The following is a 17,131-nucleotide window of genomic DNA, read 5'->3' on the forward strand; positions in this document are numbered from 1 at the left end:
AAATGGTATGCCCGATAATTCTTAACGGGGCAACCAATTTGATCCAAACTTTGGATTTTGTCCAAATATGATTTAATTTCTAAAGTGGCACATATCGGTCCTCTCCTTAGGGTACCTCCCCCAAAAAAGTTAAACATTTGTGTCTAAGTGCAGTTTAGAGTCTTGTCGAAGATAATTTGGAAATGTATACCGATGCTGTTGTTTGTGGTCGTGTTTACAGCGATATTATGTTTTACGTGGACAAGGTCATGTTTCCTGGCATACTGTTCCAAACGTTATACGATGACACACTGAAATGACTAGAGGGCGCGGTATATATCGAAAATATATGACTCTCAAATTATGATCCACTTCCATAATGGTCTATTTCGGTCCATTCCTTTAAGTACCTCCTCCGCAACACTTTTGAAATCCAATCCTAATCCACATTTTTATCGGCAAGTTGAAATGTCAAGAAAGGACCACAAAATTCTGAAAATACCATAAATATATTTGATCTGTCCGTAGATGAAAGTTTCAATTCACATAGGCTAAGCGTGTATAGGCCTAGGTACACATGCTGCCTCACCTGTTTGCCCATCTTGCTTCTGATAAAAAAATAAAAAAGGTAAGGGCAATCCAGTTCGACATTTGCTCAGCCTTCTTTAAAGGCTGGGTACATAAGCTGTTTTGCCTGGTTGCCTTGCTTTCCTGCTTCATTTTTGACATAATAAAAACAAGTGAGAAAAGGTTATAGTCGGTACTGGTCCGACTATGTGATACCTTACACCACTACCCCTGTGCATACTCTTTTCACTCGAAAACATTTCTTTTACGAAAGTTTTCACCTATCTGGCTTTTTTCACCAAATGACTTAAGGCGAACTGAACCAAAATAATTAATCAATAGGCTCTCTCTCTATGAGAAAATTTCGTGATGATCCGATCAAAATTCCGACCTGTAGTGTGATTGCAGAAAAAGTGGAAAAAAGGGGTGCATTACCGACTATTGCGATATCTCTATTATTTGACCACCTACGCCAACCTAATTTGCATAATTTTAAAGATGGGATTTTCTACTTTCTTAGTCAGGCTTTGCTTTTAAAAGGTCCCCAACCAAAGGTGTGAAACCGCAAATATGAAAAGTTGTGTTCTATTAGCGACTATTGCGATATCTTCGTTGTGTGACCGCCTACGACCGCCTACGACAACCTACGTTACATCGTTTCAAAGGCGATATTCTCTGCTTTAATTGCCAAGTTTTGCTTTTTATATACCCCTTATAGACGCTGAGATATTTGCTTTGGAATAAAATGTAGACTTTTTCTCCAAATAACTTTTTTGCTCATTCCGACCCCTAGTTATTATCCGACCATCACCAAAATCAATAGGCTTCTTCCCCTCCGGGACCCCCATCAACACCCAAAATTTCGTGACGATCCGATCAAAATTGCGACCTGTAGCGTGATTTCCAACAAAATGGAAAAATGGGATGTATTACCGACTATTGCGATATCACCGTTAGTTGGTCACCTAAGTCGACTTGGTTGCATCATTGTAAAGACGGGATCTTCTTCTTTCATAGTCAGGCTTTGCTTTTGGAAAGTCCCCAACGAAAGCTGTGATATTCGTCATTATAATTAAAATCGCAAGAATGAAAATTTGGGTTTTATTTGCGACTATTGTAATATCTCCGTTGTTTGATCACCTACGAGAACTTACTTTACATCATTAGACAGGTGATATTTTCTACTTTTATTGTCAGGTCTTGCTTTTGATATACCCCATATAGAAGCCGAGATATTCGCTTTGAAAAAACACGTTGTCTTTTTATCCACATAAGTTTTTTGCCCATTCCGACCCCTGAATATTATCCGACCATCACCAAAATCAATAGGCTTCTTCACCTGTGAGACCCCCATTAACCCCCAAAATTTCGTGACGATCCGATCAAAATTGCGACCTGTAGCGTGATTACAAGGTTTAGATGGACAGACGGACGGACGGACACAGATGGCCAGATCGACTCAGCTCGTCGAGACATTCATTTTGGTATATATAAGTATGGGTCTACGACCATTATTTCGGTGCGTTACAAACTTTTTGGGCAAAACCAACTTATAATACCCCCCCCCCCACATAGTGGTGTAGGGTATAATAAAAGAATAAAGGAGGTCGACCAGATTTCGAACTGGGTTGCCCTTTTCTTTTTTATTCTTTTATCAGAAGCAAGCAGGGCAACCAGGCAAGGCAGCTTATGTACATAGGCATTTATTATTTTATTTTTACAATGAAGCGTGAAATCAAGGCAAGCTGGCGAAGCTGCTTATGTACCCAGACCTTATCTCTGTGGCAAAGCCGATTGATACATTTTTACTTGTTTGACCTAATTTAGGCATTTGGGGTATTTGTTGCCGAAAAACTTTTCCATAGAAATTTCTAACAGAAAGGAAACTAATTATTCCATTTTAGTTTAGCCCATATTATGATGGAGGATATAAAATGTTCGGCCGGCTGAATTAAACGATTTTTACAGTGTTTTATTTAACTTGCTTTGGTGTCCGTTTAGTTCAAATCTGGTAACTCATTTTTAACACATTTTCAGTTGACCAATCGAACTGAAACTTTGCACAATTTTCAGATTTGGATGAAAATACATGAATATGGAATCAAAACTAATATTGGTCCATTTGGCATTTCAAATCTAGTAACTCGATTTTGACACAGTTGCAGTTGACCAATCGGACTATAACTTTGCACACTTTTCAGATTTGGATGACAATACATGAATATGAAATTAAACAAGTAAAAAGTCGTTAAGTTCGGCCGGGCCGAACTTTTTATACCCTCCACCATAAAATAGTCTTAATTAAAATGGAATAATTAGGGTCCTTTTACAATTTTAGGTGGAACAACTTTTCGACAATGGATAGACTCCTACTCCCTCCCACTATTGCTTAAATTACACTGTGAACACAAATGTTGGGGCAGAGATAATTCCTTTTGGAGATGAAAGCCGTTGGTGTGTGTATATTAAAAACCCCGAAGGACAGATCGCCGTGAGTCGAACTTCCGCGTTATGGCGTGATGAAGTTTTTGCAAGAGACCCTGTAAGCCATCATGAATTAGCATTATATCTTTGTTTGTTGTTTTTGTAGAGCACTTAAGCAACAGTGAACAAAGATATAACGCTAATTCCTGATGGCCCACAGGGTCTCTAACAAAAATTTCATCACGCCATAACGCGGAAGTTCAACTCACGGCGGATCTGTCCTTCGGGGTTCATAATATACTCACCAAGGCCTTTCTTCCCCAAGAGGAATTTTCCGTGCCCCAGACTTTCACCTCCATATTGTTGCACAGTGTTATCTAATCTAATCTAAAAAATGTGTTCAGATAGGTGAAAGGTACCACCTACGGGGCTATATCAAAGAGTCAACCTATCTTTAAATTTGTTGGCGGAAAAGTTTTATAGCTGCAGGGAACTTCAAGAGTCAAATTGAGGGTAGTTTCATCAAAACAATGTAGACCCTCAAAAATGGACCCATGTTGACAAATTTTAGTGAAGAAATTTCGTGACCGCTGAAAATTCCCGAAAATCTGGAGGTACAGTTATATGGGGGGATATACCAAAACATGGACCTATATTGACGATTATTTTTGAATAGACAAAATTGTAGCTAAAATTCTCAAAATACCGATCATTACAGCTAGTTCGGTTAAAAATTGCAGCTAAAATTCTCAAAATACCGAAAATCGGGAGGTACCGTTATATGGGGGCTATACCAAAACATGGACCTATGTTGACGATGTTCGGTGGAGATATTTCATGACCACTGAGAACCTCAAATGGCAAATTACAGCTAGTTCGGTTAAAAATTGTAACTAAAATGCTCAAAATACCGAAAATCGGGAGGTACGTTTAAAAGGGGGCCATACCAAAACATGGACCTATGTTGACGATGTTTGGTGGAGATGTTTCATGACCACTGGGAACCTCAAATGTCAAATTGCAGATAGTTCGGTTACAAATTGTAGCTATAATTCTCAAAATACCGAAAATCGGGAGGTACCGTTATATGGGGGCTATACCAAAACATGGACCTATGTAGACGATGTTTGGTGGAGATATTTCATGACAACTGAGAACCTCAAATGGCAAGTTACAGCTAGTTCGGTTAAAAATTGTAGCTAAAATTCTCAAAATACCGAAAATCGGGAGGTACCGATATATGGGGGCTGAACCAAAACATGGACCTATGTTGACGATGTTTCGTGGAGATATTTCACGACCACTGAGAACCTCAAATGTCAAATTGTAGATAGTTCAGTTAAAAATTGTGGCTAAAATTCTCAAAATACCGAAAATCGGGAAGTACCGTTATATGGGGACTATAAGTTTGTTGATCGCTAGGAACCCTAAGTGCCAAATTATAGCTAATTCGGTCTGCAAATGTGGCGAAGAACGTCAAAATACCTCAAATCCGGAGGTACCGTTATATGGGGGCTATACCAAAGTGTGGACCGATATAGCCCATTTTCGAACTTGACCTGCCTATGGAAAAAAGACCCTCAAGTGCAAAATTTCAGCACTCTATCTCAATTATTGCGGACGCTAGAGTGATTACAACAGACGGACATGGCTAGATCGTCTTAGAATTTTATCCTGATCAAGAATATATATACTTTATAGGGTCGCAAATGATTAGTTCGATGTGTTACAAACGGAATGACAAACTTAATATACCCTCCATACTATGGTGGAGGGTATAAAAAAGATTGGTTCATTTTACAGTGTTTTAACGGTGTTTTATTTAACTTGAATTTCGAATTTGGTAACTCATTTTTGACAGAGTTGCAGTTGACCAATCGAACTAAAACTTTGTACACTTTTCAGATTTGGATGACATTACATGAATATAAAATCAAACCCAATATTGGTCCATTTTTACAGTGTTTTTACTGTGTTTTATTTAACGTGCTTTTCAAATCTGGTAACTCATTTTCCACACAGTTGCAGTTGACCAATAGAACTGAAACTTTGCACACTTTTCTGATTTGGATGACAATACATGTATATGGGCCCATTTTTTTCTACAGCCCCCATATAGCGGTACCACCCGATTTCAGGTACTTTGAGGATTTTATCTTAATTTTTGCCCGAATTAGCTGTAATTTGGCATTTGGGATTTCCAATGATACAGACATTTTCCCACTAAAAAATTTTGAACATAGGTCCAGCTTTTGGTATAGCCCCCGTATAGCGGTACCACCCGATTTCAAGTATTATGAGGATTTTATCTTAATTTTTAGGCCGAATTGACTGTAACTAAGTTTCAGTATTTTGAATTATATTTATATAAATATTTTAAACTAGAAAAAAATTTGTCGGTTAGCCTCAATAAATATATTCTTTCTCATTATGGAATCTCTCAAATAAAACGCTTGCATTTAAATTATAAATGGTGGCAAAATTAAACGCCAAGCGTTTTATTTGAGAGATTCCATCATGGAAAGAATATATTTATTGAGGCTAAGCGACAAATTATTTTGTAGTGTTAAACACTGAAACTTATGTTTTTAAATTATTTTTTATTTAATTTTTATTATTTAAATTTTACTATTAGCGATTTTACGAATAGAATTCTGGCGCAAGCAACACAATTTACAAGAGAGAATTTTGCTATTAGGCCAAAAACTACAACTTAGCGTGTTCGTTTAAAAAACAAAATACATGTATTTCAATTTGGTTTTTGAACGCAAAGTTTTAGGTTTTGGTCTTAAAAAGTTAATGGAACAGAGCTATTGTTTCAATTCAACATTTTTAAAATGTCAATCAGTTTAAAAATTATTTTGTGTATTTATTTATTAATCTGGGTGAAAATCTCGAATGCTAAATATACTTCAAATATTGCACAATACGCTGAAGCTGGAGTACCTCCCCTTACACCTCAAACGAATAACAGCGATGATTCCTATCATCGTATAACAGGTGGTTATAGGCCCGATAAACATACATTGGCCAAATTTGTGGTATCGATAAGGACGAGAAACATATTTTTGGATTCGCTTGATATGTTCTTTGGCGCTAATCACCTTTGCGGTGGCTCGATTTTAAACCCCAAACTTATTCTAACTGCTGCTCATTGTTTGGTAGAGTAAGAACAACATCAAATCTCCTCTCTAAACTTACATTCATATTTATTTAAGTATTTATGTTCTTTTTAGAGGTGGCAAATATGTAAAACCGTCAGACCTAAAGGTTGTGGCTAAAACACCAAAACGTTTAAATCGAAATCCTCAAACTCAGGTCCTAGTGGTCCTTAAGTTTGTCAAACATCCACAATATGAACTAGGGCACCATCACAACGATATTGCAATGCTTAAATTGCGAAATGAAATTAGATTGGATGGTGTGTGGGCGGATAAAATACCACTACCAAAAACTAAACCAATTCTCCGCTCAAGATGTACAATTGTTGGTTGGGGAAGCATGTATGAGGTGACTACTAAACAAATCTTTGCAATTAAGAAGAATTTTGAATAATTATAAAATTAATTTTCTTTCTTTCATGGTTGCAGAGCGGTCCTTCACCTAATGAATTGTTATATGTAGACGTAGTGATCTATGAGAAATCTTCTTGTGAAAAGCATTTTGTCCATACTGAAGAAAATACAATTTGTGCTGGCTATGAGGAAATTCAGGAAAGGGATTCATGTCAAGGTGATTCTGGTGGTCCATTGATATGTGATGGTGGGATTTGTCCTCGAATTGTTAAAATTCGGAATGGTAATTATTTGAAAATGTTTTGTTTTTTCAGATGCCGTTACTGGCATCGTGTCCTATGGATATGGTTGTGCTCGTGGCGTTCCCAGCATTTACAGTGATGTTTTTGCTTATTTAGACTGGATAAGGGCAAATCATGGCAGGCGATTAACATACTTTAATGTGTTAACATGTTTACTTTTCGTTGTAGTAATCAAATTGTTGATGCAATTTTAGGATCAATATAAATATACCTCTACAGATTCGAAAATAGTTTTAAATAATATGTATTTATATATGCAAAGCCTCTATCGCATAATGTAGTGAATATCAGCATAGATTAGTTTGTCGGGACCTCTATTTTGAATTGCGTGATCAAAGCCGATGATCGATAATCGGATGGATCGTACGTCAGAGACACTGCCTTTCGTCTATCTGTCTATTATAATGTCACGAAGTATGGACTGGCCAACAACAAACATTAAGTCGTTGTATGTAGGCATCTTGTGACCTTGTCGTTTCTCTTGGGTCAGACCATCTCCTTATAATCGTCGCCATAAACAGACCGCCCGACTTCAAAACTTTTGAATGCCGCCCTTTCATCAATTATAGTTTCAAAGAGTTCACTAATCATAGCTTTGGGTAGCAGATGTTCGCACGGTGCTCTTAAACCAACTTCAAATGAAAGGAGCTTACGCCTGGGAAGTTTTTGCTCATTCTGAAAGTACAATGTCCATAGATGAGAAAAATCAAAAAAAAAATCGCCGGAGTGCTTTTAAATAAATCGCGGTCAAAGTTCTCATTGTTAGGGTTTTTTAGTTTTTCACGATTTTGCTTGGAAACCGCAAGTCCTATCGAAATGGGATAAGAAAAAAGACTGTGAAAATTCTCTACATAATTGAACTTTATGATATTTTCGTAGGTTTTAATTTTTTTTTAAATATAAAAGTTGCAATTGCTGCAATGCACTGACTATATCACCTCCTTATAAAACAATGTCATGTACTGTGCGCCCTAACTAATTTTAAATAAAAACCGTTTACACCTGGGAAGTTTTTGCGGATTCTGAAAAAGCAATGTTCACAGATGATAAAAATCCAAAAACAAGGAAAAATCGCTGGAGGGATTTTTAAATAAATCTCTGTCAAAGTTCACATTTTTAGGTTTATTTTAGGTTTTCGCGATTTTGCTTGGAAAGCGCAAGTCCTGTCGAGATGGGGCTAAAGAAAATGTTGTAGCTGTGACCTAGGTTTTACCATTTTTGAGATATAGAAGTTCAGGTCACATTTTTAGGGTTTCTTTTTGTTAGGTATTCACGATTTGCTTGAAAACGGTGAGTCTTATCAAATTCGGACTAGATAAAATCTTATAGCTGCGAAAATTCTCTACAAGTCTGGCTTTCATATTTTTTTCTTAGGTTGTACTATTTTTAAGATATATATGTTTAAGTCGGGAAATTGAAGTAATGACATTGTTTTATAAGGGGGCGATACAGTCCGTGAATTGTCCCAATTTGAACTTCAATATCTCAAAAATGGTAAATCCTAGGAACAAATAACGGTCAATCCTCTAGAGAATTTTCACAACTATAACATTTTCTTTAGCCCCATCTCGATAGGAACTTTGACCGCGATTTATTTAAAAAGCGCTCCAGCTCATCTATGAACATTGTAGTTTCAGAATCCGCAAAAACTTGCCAGGTGTAAGCTTCTTTTATTTAAAGTTGGTTCAAGAGCACCGTGTTCGATTAGCAGAAAGGACGTTCAGAGACATCATCACTGCTGCAGTCGCTTGTCACATACCTGTTGGTCGAATACCCGAAGTGAGACCGAATTTCACAGCAGAGGCAGCGGGACTAGCAAATGAGCTTCGTCGAACCAACCCTAGTGACCCTCGTATTAGGGAACTGAAACTGGTAATTAATTACCTGGTCGGTGAGCATAAGCGGAACTAGTGAGGAGTTGCAACACTGAAGCCGGAATTAGTTGGGTTAGTTTTGAAATACGGTTCACGTGTTCAGGTTGCGCTGTACAAGCCACTTCAAATTTCTGATGATGTTGTAGGTTACAGCAGGTTCCACAGTTGAATAGAAGGTTAGAAACGGTGGAAAGTGAACACCCGCTAATCTATGCCGCCTACGACCCAGGGCTGGACATCGACAAAGGAGGTGCTCGATCGTCTCCATCTCCTCCTCATCCTCACAAGTTCTGCAATAGTCAGTAACATCATCATCCCATTTGATGGTAAAGGCCCTGATATAGCAGTGTCCACTGATAACTCCCGTCATTACTCTAAGTTCAGCTTTACTCAGGTTCAACAGAGAATTCGTTCTTTTGACTGACAGAGACGGCCAAATGGATCTTGACACAATGCACCTAGGTTCATTATGCCATAATTCACTGGCTCTTTCGTCAGAGAACGTTTCAATTCATTGGAAAAAGTAACAATGGGTGGTTTGATGGAATCAGCGATTGCTAGATTTCTAGACTGCGATCCTCCTCTAGTTAATTCATCGGCTTTTTCATTACCCATATAGTCGCAGTGTCCTGGTACCCAGCATAACCGATAGCCATTAGTTAGCGTTCCCAAGGCTGTTCTACACTTAAGGACGACATCGGACTTGATGTTGCAGGATTTGATGGCTTTAAGAGCCGATTGAGTATCCACAAAGATAGTCACCGGTTCAAAGATTTCTGCATCCAAACTTTTTATCAATTCCGCTGCCTTCCAAATCGCGAAGATTTCAGCCTGGAAAACACTACAGTTGTTATCTAACCTGTACTCAAGCGTACCAAGACATAGCCTTTTACAGTAGAGGCCAGCCCCCGAACCTTCCTCCATCTTGGAACCGTCTGTATAAAAAGCCAGACCGTCCAGAGGGGGGTTACTGCGGTTCCAGTCGTCTCTACTGGGTATAGCGACATCTGTATCGTCAAATCTCAGGACTGGTGATATATAGTAGCTTAGTTTTCCACGTTGCCCATAGGCAGAATCGCGCCAGAGATTCTGTTCATGCAGGGCACTACGAGTTGCCTGACACTTAATGCTGAGGCTCAGAGGCCTTAGGTTCAGCATTGCGTTCAGAGCAGCTTGGGGTATGCTCCTGGTGGCTCCAGTTATAAGAATCGCGGCAGCTCTTTGCACGTTGTCTATTTTGCTGATTTTTGGCGCAGTGAGTGCCACCAAACAAGAGAACCATAGGATGGGTCTCACACCACGACGTTATACAACCAGTGTATAATTGATGGTTTTAGACCCCAACTTTTCCCAATAGAATTCTTGCATGGATCAAGTGCAATCAGTCCTCTTTTCGCCCCCTCCTCAGCATTCCTATTCCATCGTAATTGACAGGCCAGGATTGTACCAAGGTACTTTGCCTCGGGCGAGAGCTGAAGCTGCACTCCATCCAGTGTTGGTGGAACAAAGACGCCGAGCTTACGATTACTCGTGAACCTTACCAGTTCTATCTTAGTTGGGTTTACTCCAAGGCCGCTAGCCTAGGCCCAGTGCGACAGTGTCGATAAGGCTCCTTGCATAAGCTCCGACATGGTGGACGGAAACTTAGCGGAAATCAGTAGTAATACGTCGTCCGCATAAGCAACAACTTTGTTACCTTGATTATCCAGCTCCGTCAGAATATTGTCTATAACAAGTAGCCACAGTAACGGTGAGAGCACTCCACCCTGGGGAGTGCCTCTAGTTACTGTTTTTTGTCTCCCCAATATTGGAGTTTATAATTCTGCTTTTTAGCATATTATTTATCCAACAAGTTAGGGTGTCAGGTGTGTTAACTTTTTTAAGTGAGAGGTTTATGGATTCAAGTTATACATTGTTGAAAGCTCATTCTATGTCTAGAAAGGCAGTCAAGGTAAATATCGTGTTTTCCATGTTCCTCTCAATAAAACCTAACACCTCATGCAATGCAGACTCCACAGATTTGTCTTTGATATAGGCGTGCTGCGAGTTGCTTAGAGAGGCGGTGTACATGACCCCTTATCTCCAGATCGATCAGTAGTTCGAGAGTCTTAAGGAGAAAGGATGATAAGCTAATGTACAGACACATTAGCTTATCATCCTGGTCCTTTGGTGCAGAGTGGCTAGCTTTTCCTGTTTTGGGAATGTAAGTTACTTTTATCTCTTTCCACAGACCCGGTACACACGAGAGAGTCAAATACACCCTATAGATCTCCTCTTGGATTTGGAAGTCGTCACACTAACTGTTGACGGTGTCCGCATCCCAACAGCCTGGGAAGTGGGTTCCTGCCAAGAGGTTAAGAGTCTCTGTGCCAGAGTCTGTCCACGCACCATCATGTTTCTTGATACTCCCATGGGTCCATGAAGAGTAATCTTCGAAACATAGCTGCGTCGTTGCCTCCTTCTATTGACTCACAGAAATTGGCCCAAGTCTTTCTTTGCTCGCTTGATTTCACTCTTGTGTTTATTGAAACTCACCTTGTAGGAGTCGCAATCAATGTCGAGTTTAGTCTCATGCGCTCTGTTATACAGTCGCCTGGTGGTTTTTCTAAGCTCGCCAAGTTCCTTGTTCCACCACACCGGCTGAGATTTCTTCCCAGGATAGGTTAATGGACAGGATTCCTTATGGCAACGGACGACGAGGAAATCTCGTGATTTCAGACAGTTAATCACCTTGACACCCTTTCGCAAGAAGGCGCTGCCAAACTGACGATCCTCCTGATCTTCCGGTCCAGATACTATGGCAGACCGAAGACCGATTTCAAATAGCAACCAGTGACTGTCGCTGATTCTCCCATAAGGGTCAGCTCTGTCGATGATTGTCACTTGAAGGCCTTCATCATTCGCCACTGTGGCCGGTCTATCGTATGGCTTTTTGCGTACTTGACCGTGCGCCTTGGAGTTAAGTTGGGGGGTGCACTCAATAGACTTTTCCATTACCTTTCGGCTCGGGTTAGGCTTCGGAACAGATTTCGGCTCAGCACATTTGCCAGAGGCTCTACTACTTTATTTGGGAGGAAGATCCTTTGCACCCGGAGCTCGCGATGAAATTCACGTGGGTAAGTTCTCTTCTAACTTCCTTATAAATTTCAGCTTACCCCTGATGAGGTGGACCTCCCTCTCCGAATGCATGTTCGCATCTCGTCCTACGAACTTGCGAAGATAAGATACGGCACCTCTATAATGCTTCGCATCAGATGCTTCTCGTGCAGATGAAACCTATGAGTCGCTGCCCGTTGTCGGGGTCTCGTTAGATTCCCCGTCGTCGGACATCGTTTCAGTTGCCGTCTGCCTTTGAAGCTTATTGTCGGCATGTGCCGATACAGGACCAGTCGGAATCAGACTTGCCTTTGGTTGGAAATCAAGGTCCATACTCCCTTCGTTAGAGCCACAGCAATCTTCCTGAGTAGACTTGGCCGGAATCAACGTGGTGTCCAACACATCACCAGCCATGGTTAGATTGTGTAGCAATTCCTCCGGGAGTATGTCCTCACTATGCTCATCCGGGACAAGCCTGTCCAGCTGGTCGAGGAGTTCCCTACTCTGCCTCTCTATACTGTCGTGAATAGTTTTGAGTGTCCCGTGCAGGTCATCCCCGCCCATAACTACGGTCCTGTCTGCCGTAGACTGGTTTTCACCAGCCCTGGATAATTCGTGTTCCATTTGAATTGCCGGCTCGTCATCTATTTTTGGGGTTAAAGCTGATGCACTTGTAACGAGTACAGCTGTAGGTGCCAAGGCATCCACACCTAAAACAGCCGGATCACAATCACTTGATTTCGACGACACATGACTTGTGGTCTCACCAACGCTTGTCGCTGGTACTGGGTTATTAACTCCCTGCACCGTAACTTTATTTCTCATATTCTTTCTACCCATTTTAGTTAATTTGTTTAAGGGAACTACCCCGATCCAATTTTTGGTCCACGGGGGGTCCGAAGACCTCCAAGGTGTCCACGATGCACTATGTCGCGAGTTCATATTAACTGTGGCCAAAAATAGAAGGAGTTGTCGTAGGTGCATCAATTTTGGTACACGTACCTATTATTGACTTACAATCTTCAGGACAAAAATTTGGGTTGGTCGGTCCACGTTTTGATATAGCCCCCATAGAACCATACCTCCCGATTTTCGGTATTTTGAATGTTTAAGACACAATGACCAACCGAAAGTATTCAAATTTTGTGGTTAGTCTTCGGCAGAGGTATCAAACATTCCAACAGAGAATTGTGGGCTTAGGTCCACGTTTTGATATAGCTCCCATATAACGGTACCTCCCGATTATCGGTATTTTGAAGATTTTAGCCTCATTAATACACCGTTAACATATTTACCTTATTTTTATTGCAGGTAGGCTACTGAGAAGGACATTTCTTTAAGTATTTATATTGAAAAACAAATACATATTTTTATTATATTCCTTACCGAGTTGACACATAAACATGTATAACCTACATTAGCGGCGATATGTAATGGGAAATATTTCGAGTTCATAACTCACTGAATTCGTTTAGTATAAATTGTGTATAGGAATTTGAAACGAATAAGAGTGATTGTGAGAAAAGTGGAGTTAAAGCTATGGCGAAAATATACCTACATGCATATTATGTATTAAAGTCTAAGAATAGCCATGTCAATTGACTTAGATATCATAATTGTACCAGAAAAGGCTGGGAACTCTTGTGGCTAAAGAGGACACACATAATGTCAGAATCTGACATCGAACACCAAATCCGTTTTAAAAAAATTAGATTTTCCAAAATTCTCGAGTGGAGTAACCGGCTTCTTCAAAAAATTGAGCAGCCTAATATTTTTTCCAAACTTAGATTAACTCGATTCTCTCCTAAACACTTTGTTTATGTTAATTAAAATGCACATGAGAAATGGAAGAACTCCTTCATGTTTCATACAGTGTTATACAGTGTTTTATTTAACTTGATTTGTTGTCTGTATGGTTCGAATCATTTTTAACACAGTTGAAGTTGACAGATCGGACTAAAACTTTGTACACTTTTCAAATTTGGATAACAGTACATGAAAATTAAAATATTTTGTTTTTATAAAAATATTAAAATTAAAAAAGAAATAATTAAAAACAATAAGTTACAATATTTTATTTATATATGCGCTAAAAGCTAGAGTATATTTGTTGTCATAGCCTCAGTAAGTATATTCTTCTTCGTGATGGGATCTCTCAAATAAAACGCGTGTATATAAATTAACAAGTAACAAGTAAAAAGTCGTTAAGTTCGGCAGGGCCGAACTTTTTATACCCTTCACCATAAAATAGTCTTAATTAAAATGGAATAATTAGGGTCCTTTCACAATTTTAGGTGGAAAAACTTTTCGGCAATGGATAGACTCCTACTGCCTCCCACTATTGCTTAAATTACACTGTAAACACAAATGTTGGGGCAGAGATAATTCCTTTTGGAGATGAAAGCCCTTGGTGTGTGTATATTAAAAACCCCGAAGGACAGATGCGCCGTGAGTCGAACTTCCGCATTATGGCGTGATGAAGTTTTTGCAAGAGACCCCGTAAGCCATCATGAATTAGCCTTATACACTCCGGTTCATCTGAATAGAACCAACCAATTTTGTCTACAAATACCGTTATATCTAACGATAGGAGAGGAATTGGAAATTATATTTCTGTGGACATGTAGAGTATATAGTAGCCGATATTTTCAATACATATCCTGTTTCACATATGAGTTATAACGGTACTTTTTACTCACTTTATGAAAAAATATCAAAATATTGGCATGTTTTAATGGTTCACCAGGATAGAACCACCATAAGAATTTGCACAAATCCTTTGTCAGATGTGGAAAACTTTTACAAAAAACTACTTATAATTAAAAATAAAGACCGTGAGTGTTGATTATCAATAAATATTGGGAAAAAAAATTGGGAGAAAAATGAATGAAAATCGAGAGGTTCTTCGCAATCACCGAATTTAGTCTTCGCAGGGGGCATTATACCTTCACCATGAAATTTGTCTACATAGGTCCACGCCTTCATATAGCCCCCATAGGACGGTACCTCCCGATATTCGGTATTTTGGAGGTTTTAGCCTGATTATCACACCGAAATGGCTGAAAATTGGTATTAAGTCTCCGTTGGGGGACTTATAAACATCCACAAGAAATATGTCGGTATAGGTCCTCGTCTTTCTATAGCCCCCATAGAACCGTGTCTCTTCATTTTCGGTGTTTTGAGTGTTGTGGCCTCAATATCCACCCGATATGACTGAAATTTGGTGTTTAGTCTTCATATTGTTTGTGAGCATATTGAATATATCAAACTCTTGTCATTATATATGAGAAATTTCCTTTAAAAAAATTTTTGACCGATTAGTGGTCAAAAAACGGTAATTTTTTGTAAAAAATCGAATTTTGATTTTCGCTGTTCACAATTTTTTTAAAAATTTATATTTTTAAAAATTCTCTCGTTTTAAAGCAAGACTATTAGGTACTTAATAAGCCCACAAAAATATATGATGATCGGTTCATTCGTGTTCGGGCTATAGCCAACACCGCAAAACGATTTGTTAAAAAAGGGGGTATCCTCTCAGTGAGGTGGTCGCTGAAAAAGAGAAGTGACACATTCGTCTGCAAACCTCTGCAGCTGGGACCTTTATATATTTGAAGTACTCACTTTTTACTACTCATACAGCAAAAAATATCGATATACACTTTTATACAATTTTTTTCCCACTCCACTCAATTTAAAATTTGCTTCAGAAAATTAATAAACTTAGTAATACATGTTTGAGTAAATGTAAACACCATATGATTAATATTTACATGCAAACAAAGGTGTAGCCAAGTTTATTACATCCCAAGAGAACTTAGGAAACATTTTTGCAGCGACCGTTACTTTTAAATTTTAAATATTAACGCATAATATAATTTATTAATTTTAGAAAAAAATCACAAAAATACGTATTAACTAAAATTGTCGGATTTAAATCCTCATATAGCAAAAACTACTTCACGTATCAGTACCAAAATTCAGATTCTTCTTAATTAATATGTTTTCTATCACTCCCCATCAATAAATTTGTTCAACGAAGTATTTAGTTTTTACCATTTTTGGCCACGGTCGTGACACTGTGCGATATGCGTGGCCGAGTCCGACTCCACACATCGCAGAGACCCCCTTCCCATCCGCCACCCGGGAAGACGCGTCTAGTAGGAGATTGGCAAACTACCCTAGGCAATTAGAATTAGTTAAATTTCGGCAGCGATAAAGTTACTCTGGTATGAAAGTCACCCTAGAGTGATAGAATATAGGACCTCACACACACACACACACTCCCGCTCATCTGAATAGATTTGAACATTTTTCTTTATATATGTTAAGGTCTTTTCAGCTGTGTTTGGATTACAGGTCCATACTATGTAGTTTTGGAGAGCCCTATGTTATGCCAATATTCATAAGAAAAATCACATCGATGGTGCCATATTTACGACAAATATTCCTCTTATAACAAAAAATGTACCAAAAATGTGATTAAATTTTTGGGTAATCTGAACAGGTTTGCAAATGAAAAATGTTGTCCAGCTTTATGATACATGTGTCAAATGTGGTGGAGTTCTGAGCATGATAATGCTCAAATTTATTCTGCCAGGATAGTTAAATAATGAAACTCGAGCAACAATACCAACAATTTTCAATGACCTTTGAAGTTTATCGATCTTAATATTATGCCTAACACTTGGTATTTGCTCTGAAACAAGTTTCGAAGCTTAGAAGGGATCTTCCGAGGTTTATTTTCAGCCATGTAAATCTTCTCTCACGCCGTTCGGACTCGGCGATAAACTGTACTCGTAGGTCCCATATCATTGAGCTAATATCAATCGGGGTGCACTCATTGATATGAGAGAAGTCTCCCTTGTCCCGGCTGGGATATTTGTGGAACAATTATATATTTCCAGGTTGAGATTTGAACCCACGTACCTAATAAAGTGCATCAAACTTTTTGTATGAATTACCAGTATGTTACCTTTTACTAAATAAAGGCAACATTTGTATAGGCAGCCCTGGAGTGACAGGTCGAAGAGAAGAGAACTACGTCACATTAGATTTCCCCAGGAGGAACCACCACAATTTACAATGGATGACGTTATGCATGCTATTAGGAACGCTAAAGCATCCAAACAGTTTGACTCTGACGGAATCTCCATGGTAATCATGAAACAGCTCGATAAGCCGGATGGGTTGAGTAAATCGCACAGTCCGATTTCGCTGTAGTCCGTAACAAAAACTTTTGTGCCTTTACTCCTCCCCAGCTATAGAAATAGTTATACAGTTGCCGATCATCAGAGCTGGTTCTTTTAGTAGCATTTGGTCTATGTATGAGCACAATGAAGCGCTGGTCATCGAGTGAAATGGATGCTTACAAGCA

General features: G+C 39.0%; 1 protein-coding gene across 1 annotated transcript; it reads left to right on the top strand.

Moving 5' to 3' along the window:
- Positions 1-5,769: 5,769 nt before the first annotated feature.
- LOC141396396 (trypsin-3-like) lies at positions 5,770-7,015 on the top strand. Its single transcript, XM_073971834.1, has 4 exons — positions 5,770-6,136; positions 6,207-6,480; positions 6,561-6,732; positions 6,800-7,015. Exons 1-4 carry the CDS (start codon positions 5,808-5,810, stop codon positions 6,979-6,981), a joined length of 957 nt encoding a protein of 318 aa, XP_073827935.1. The 5' UTR covers positions 5,770-5,807; the 3' UTR covers positions 6,982-7,015.
- The last annotated feature ends 10,116 nt before the right edge of the window (positions 7,016-17,131 follow it).

Source organism: Musca autumnalis, unplaced genomic scaffold, assembly GCF_047663935.1.
Source record: "Musca autumnalis isolate F117 unplaced genomic scaffold, ASM4766393v1 scaffold_3, whole genome shotgun sequence".
NCBI classification, from domain to species: Eukaryota; Metazoa; Arthropoda; class Insecta; order Diptera; family Muscidae; genus Musca; species Musca autumnalis.

Bases quoted from the DNA above. Each gene is read 5' to 3' on its own strand.
- LOC141396396 (XM_073971834.1), top strand. From the start codon at position 5,808: ATGTCAATCAGTTTAAAAATTATTTTGTGTATTTATTTATTAATCTGG. The intron at 6,137-6,206 runs GTAAGAACAACA...TGTTCTTTTTAG, and splicing joins GCTGCTCATTGTTTGGTAGA to AGGTGGCAAATATGTAAAAC. The intron at 6,481-6,560 runs GTGACTACTAAA...TCATGGTTGCAG, and splicing joins GTTGGGGAAGCATGTATGAG to AGCGGTCCTTCACCTAATGA.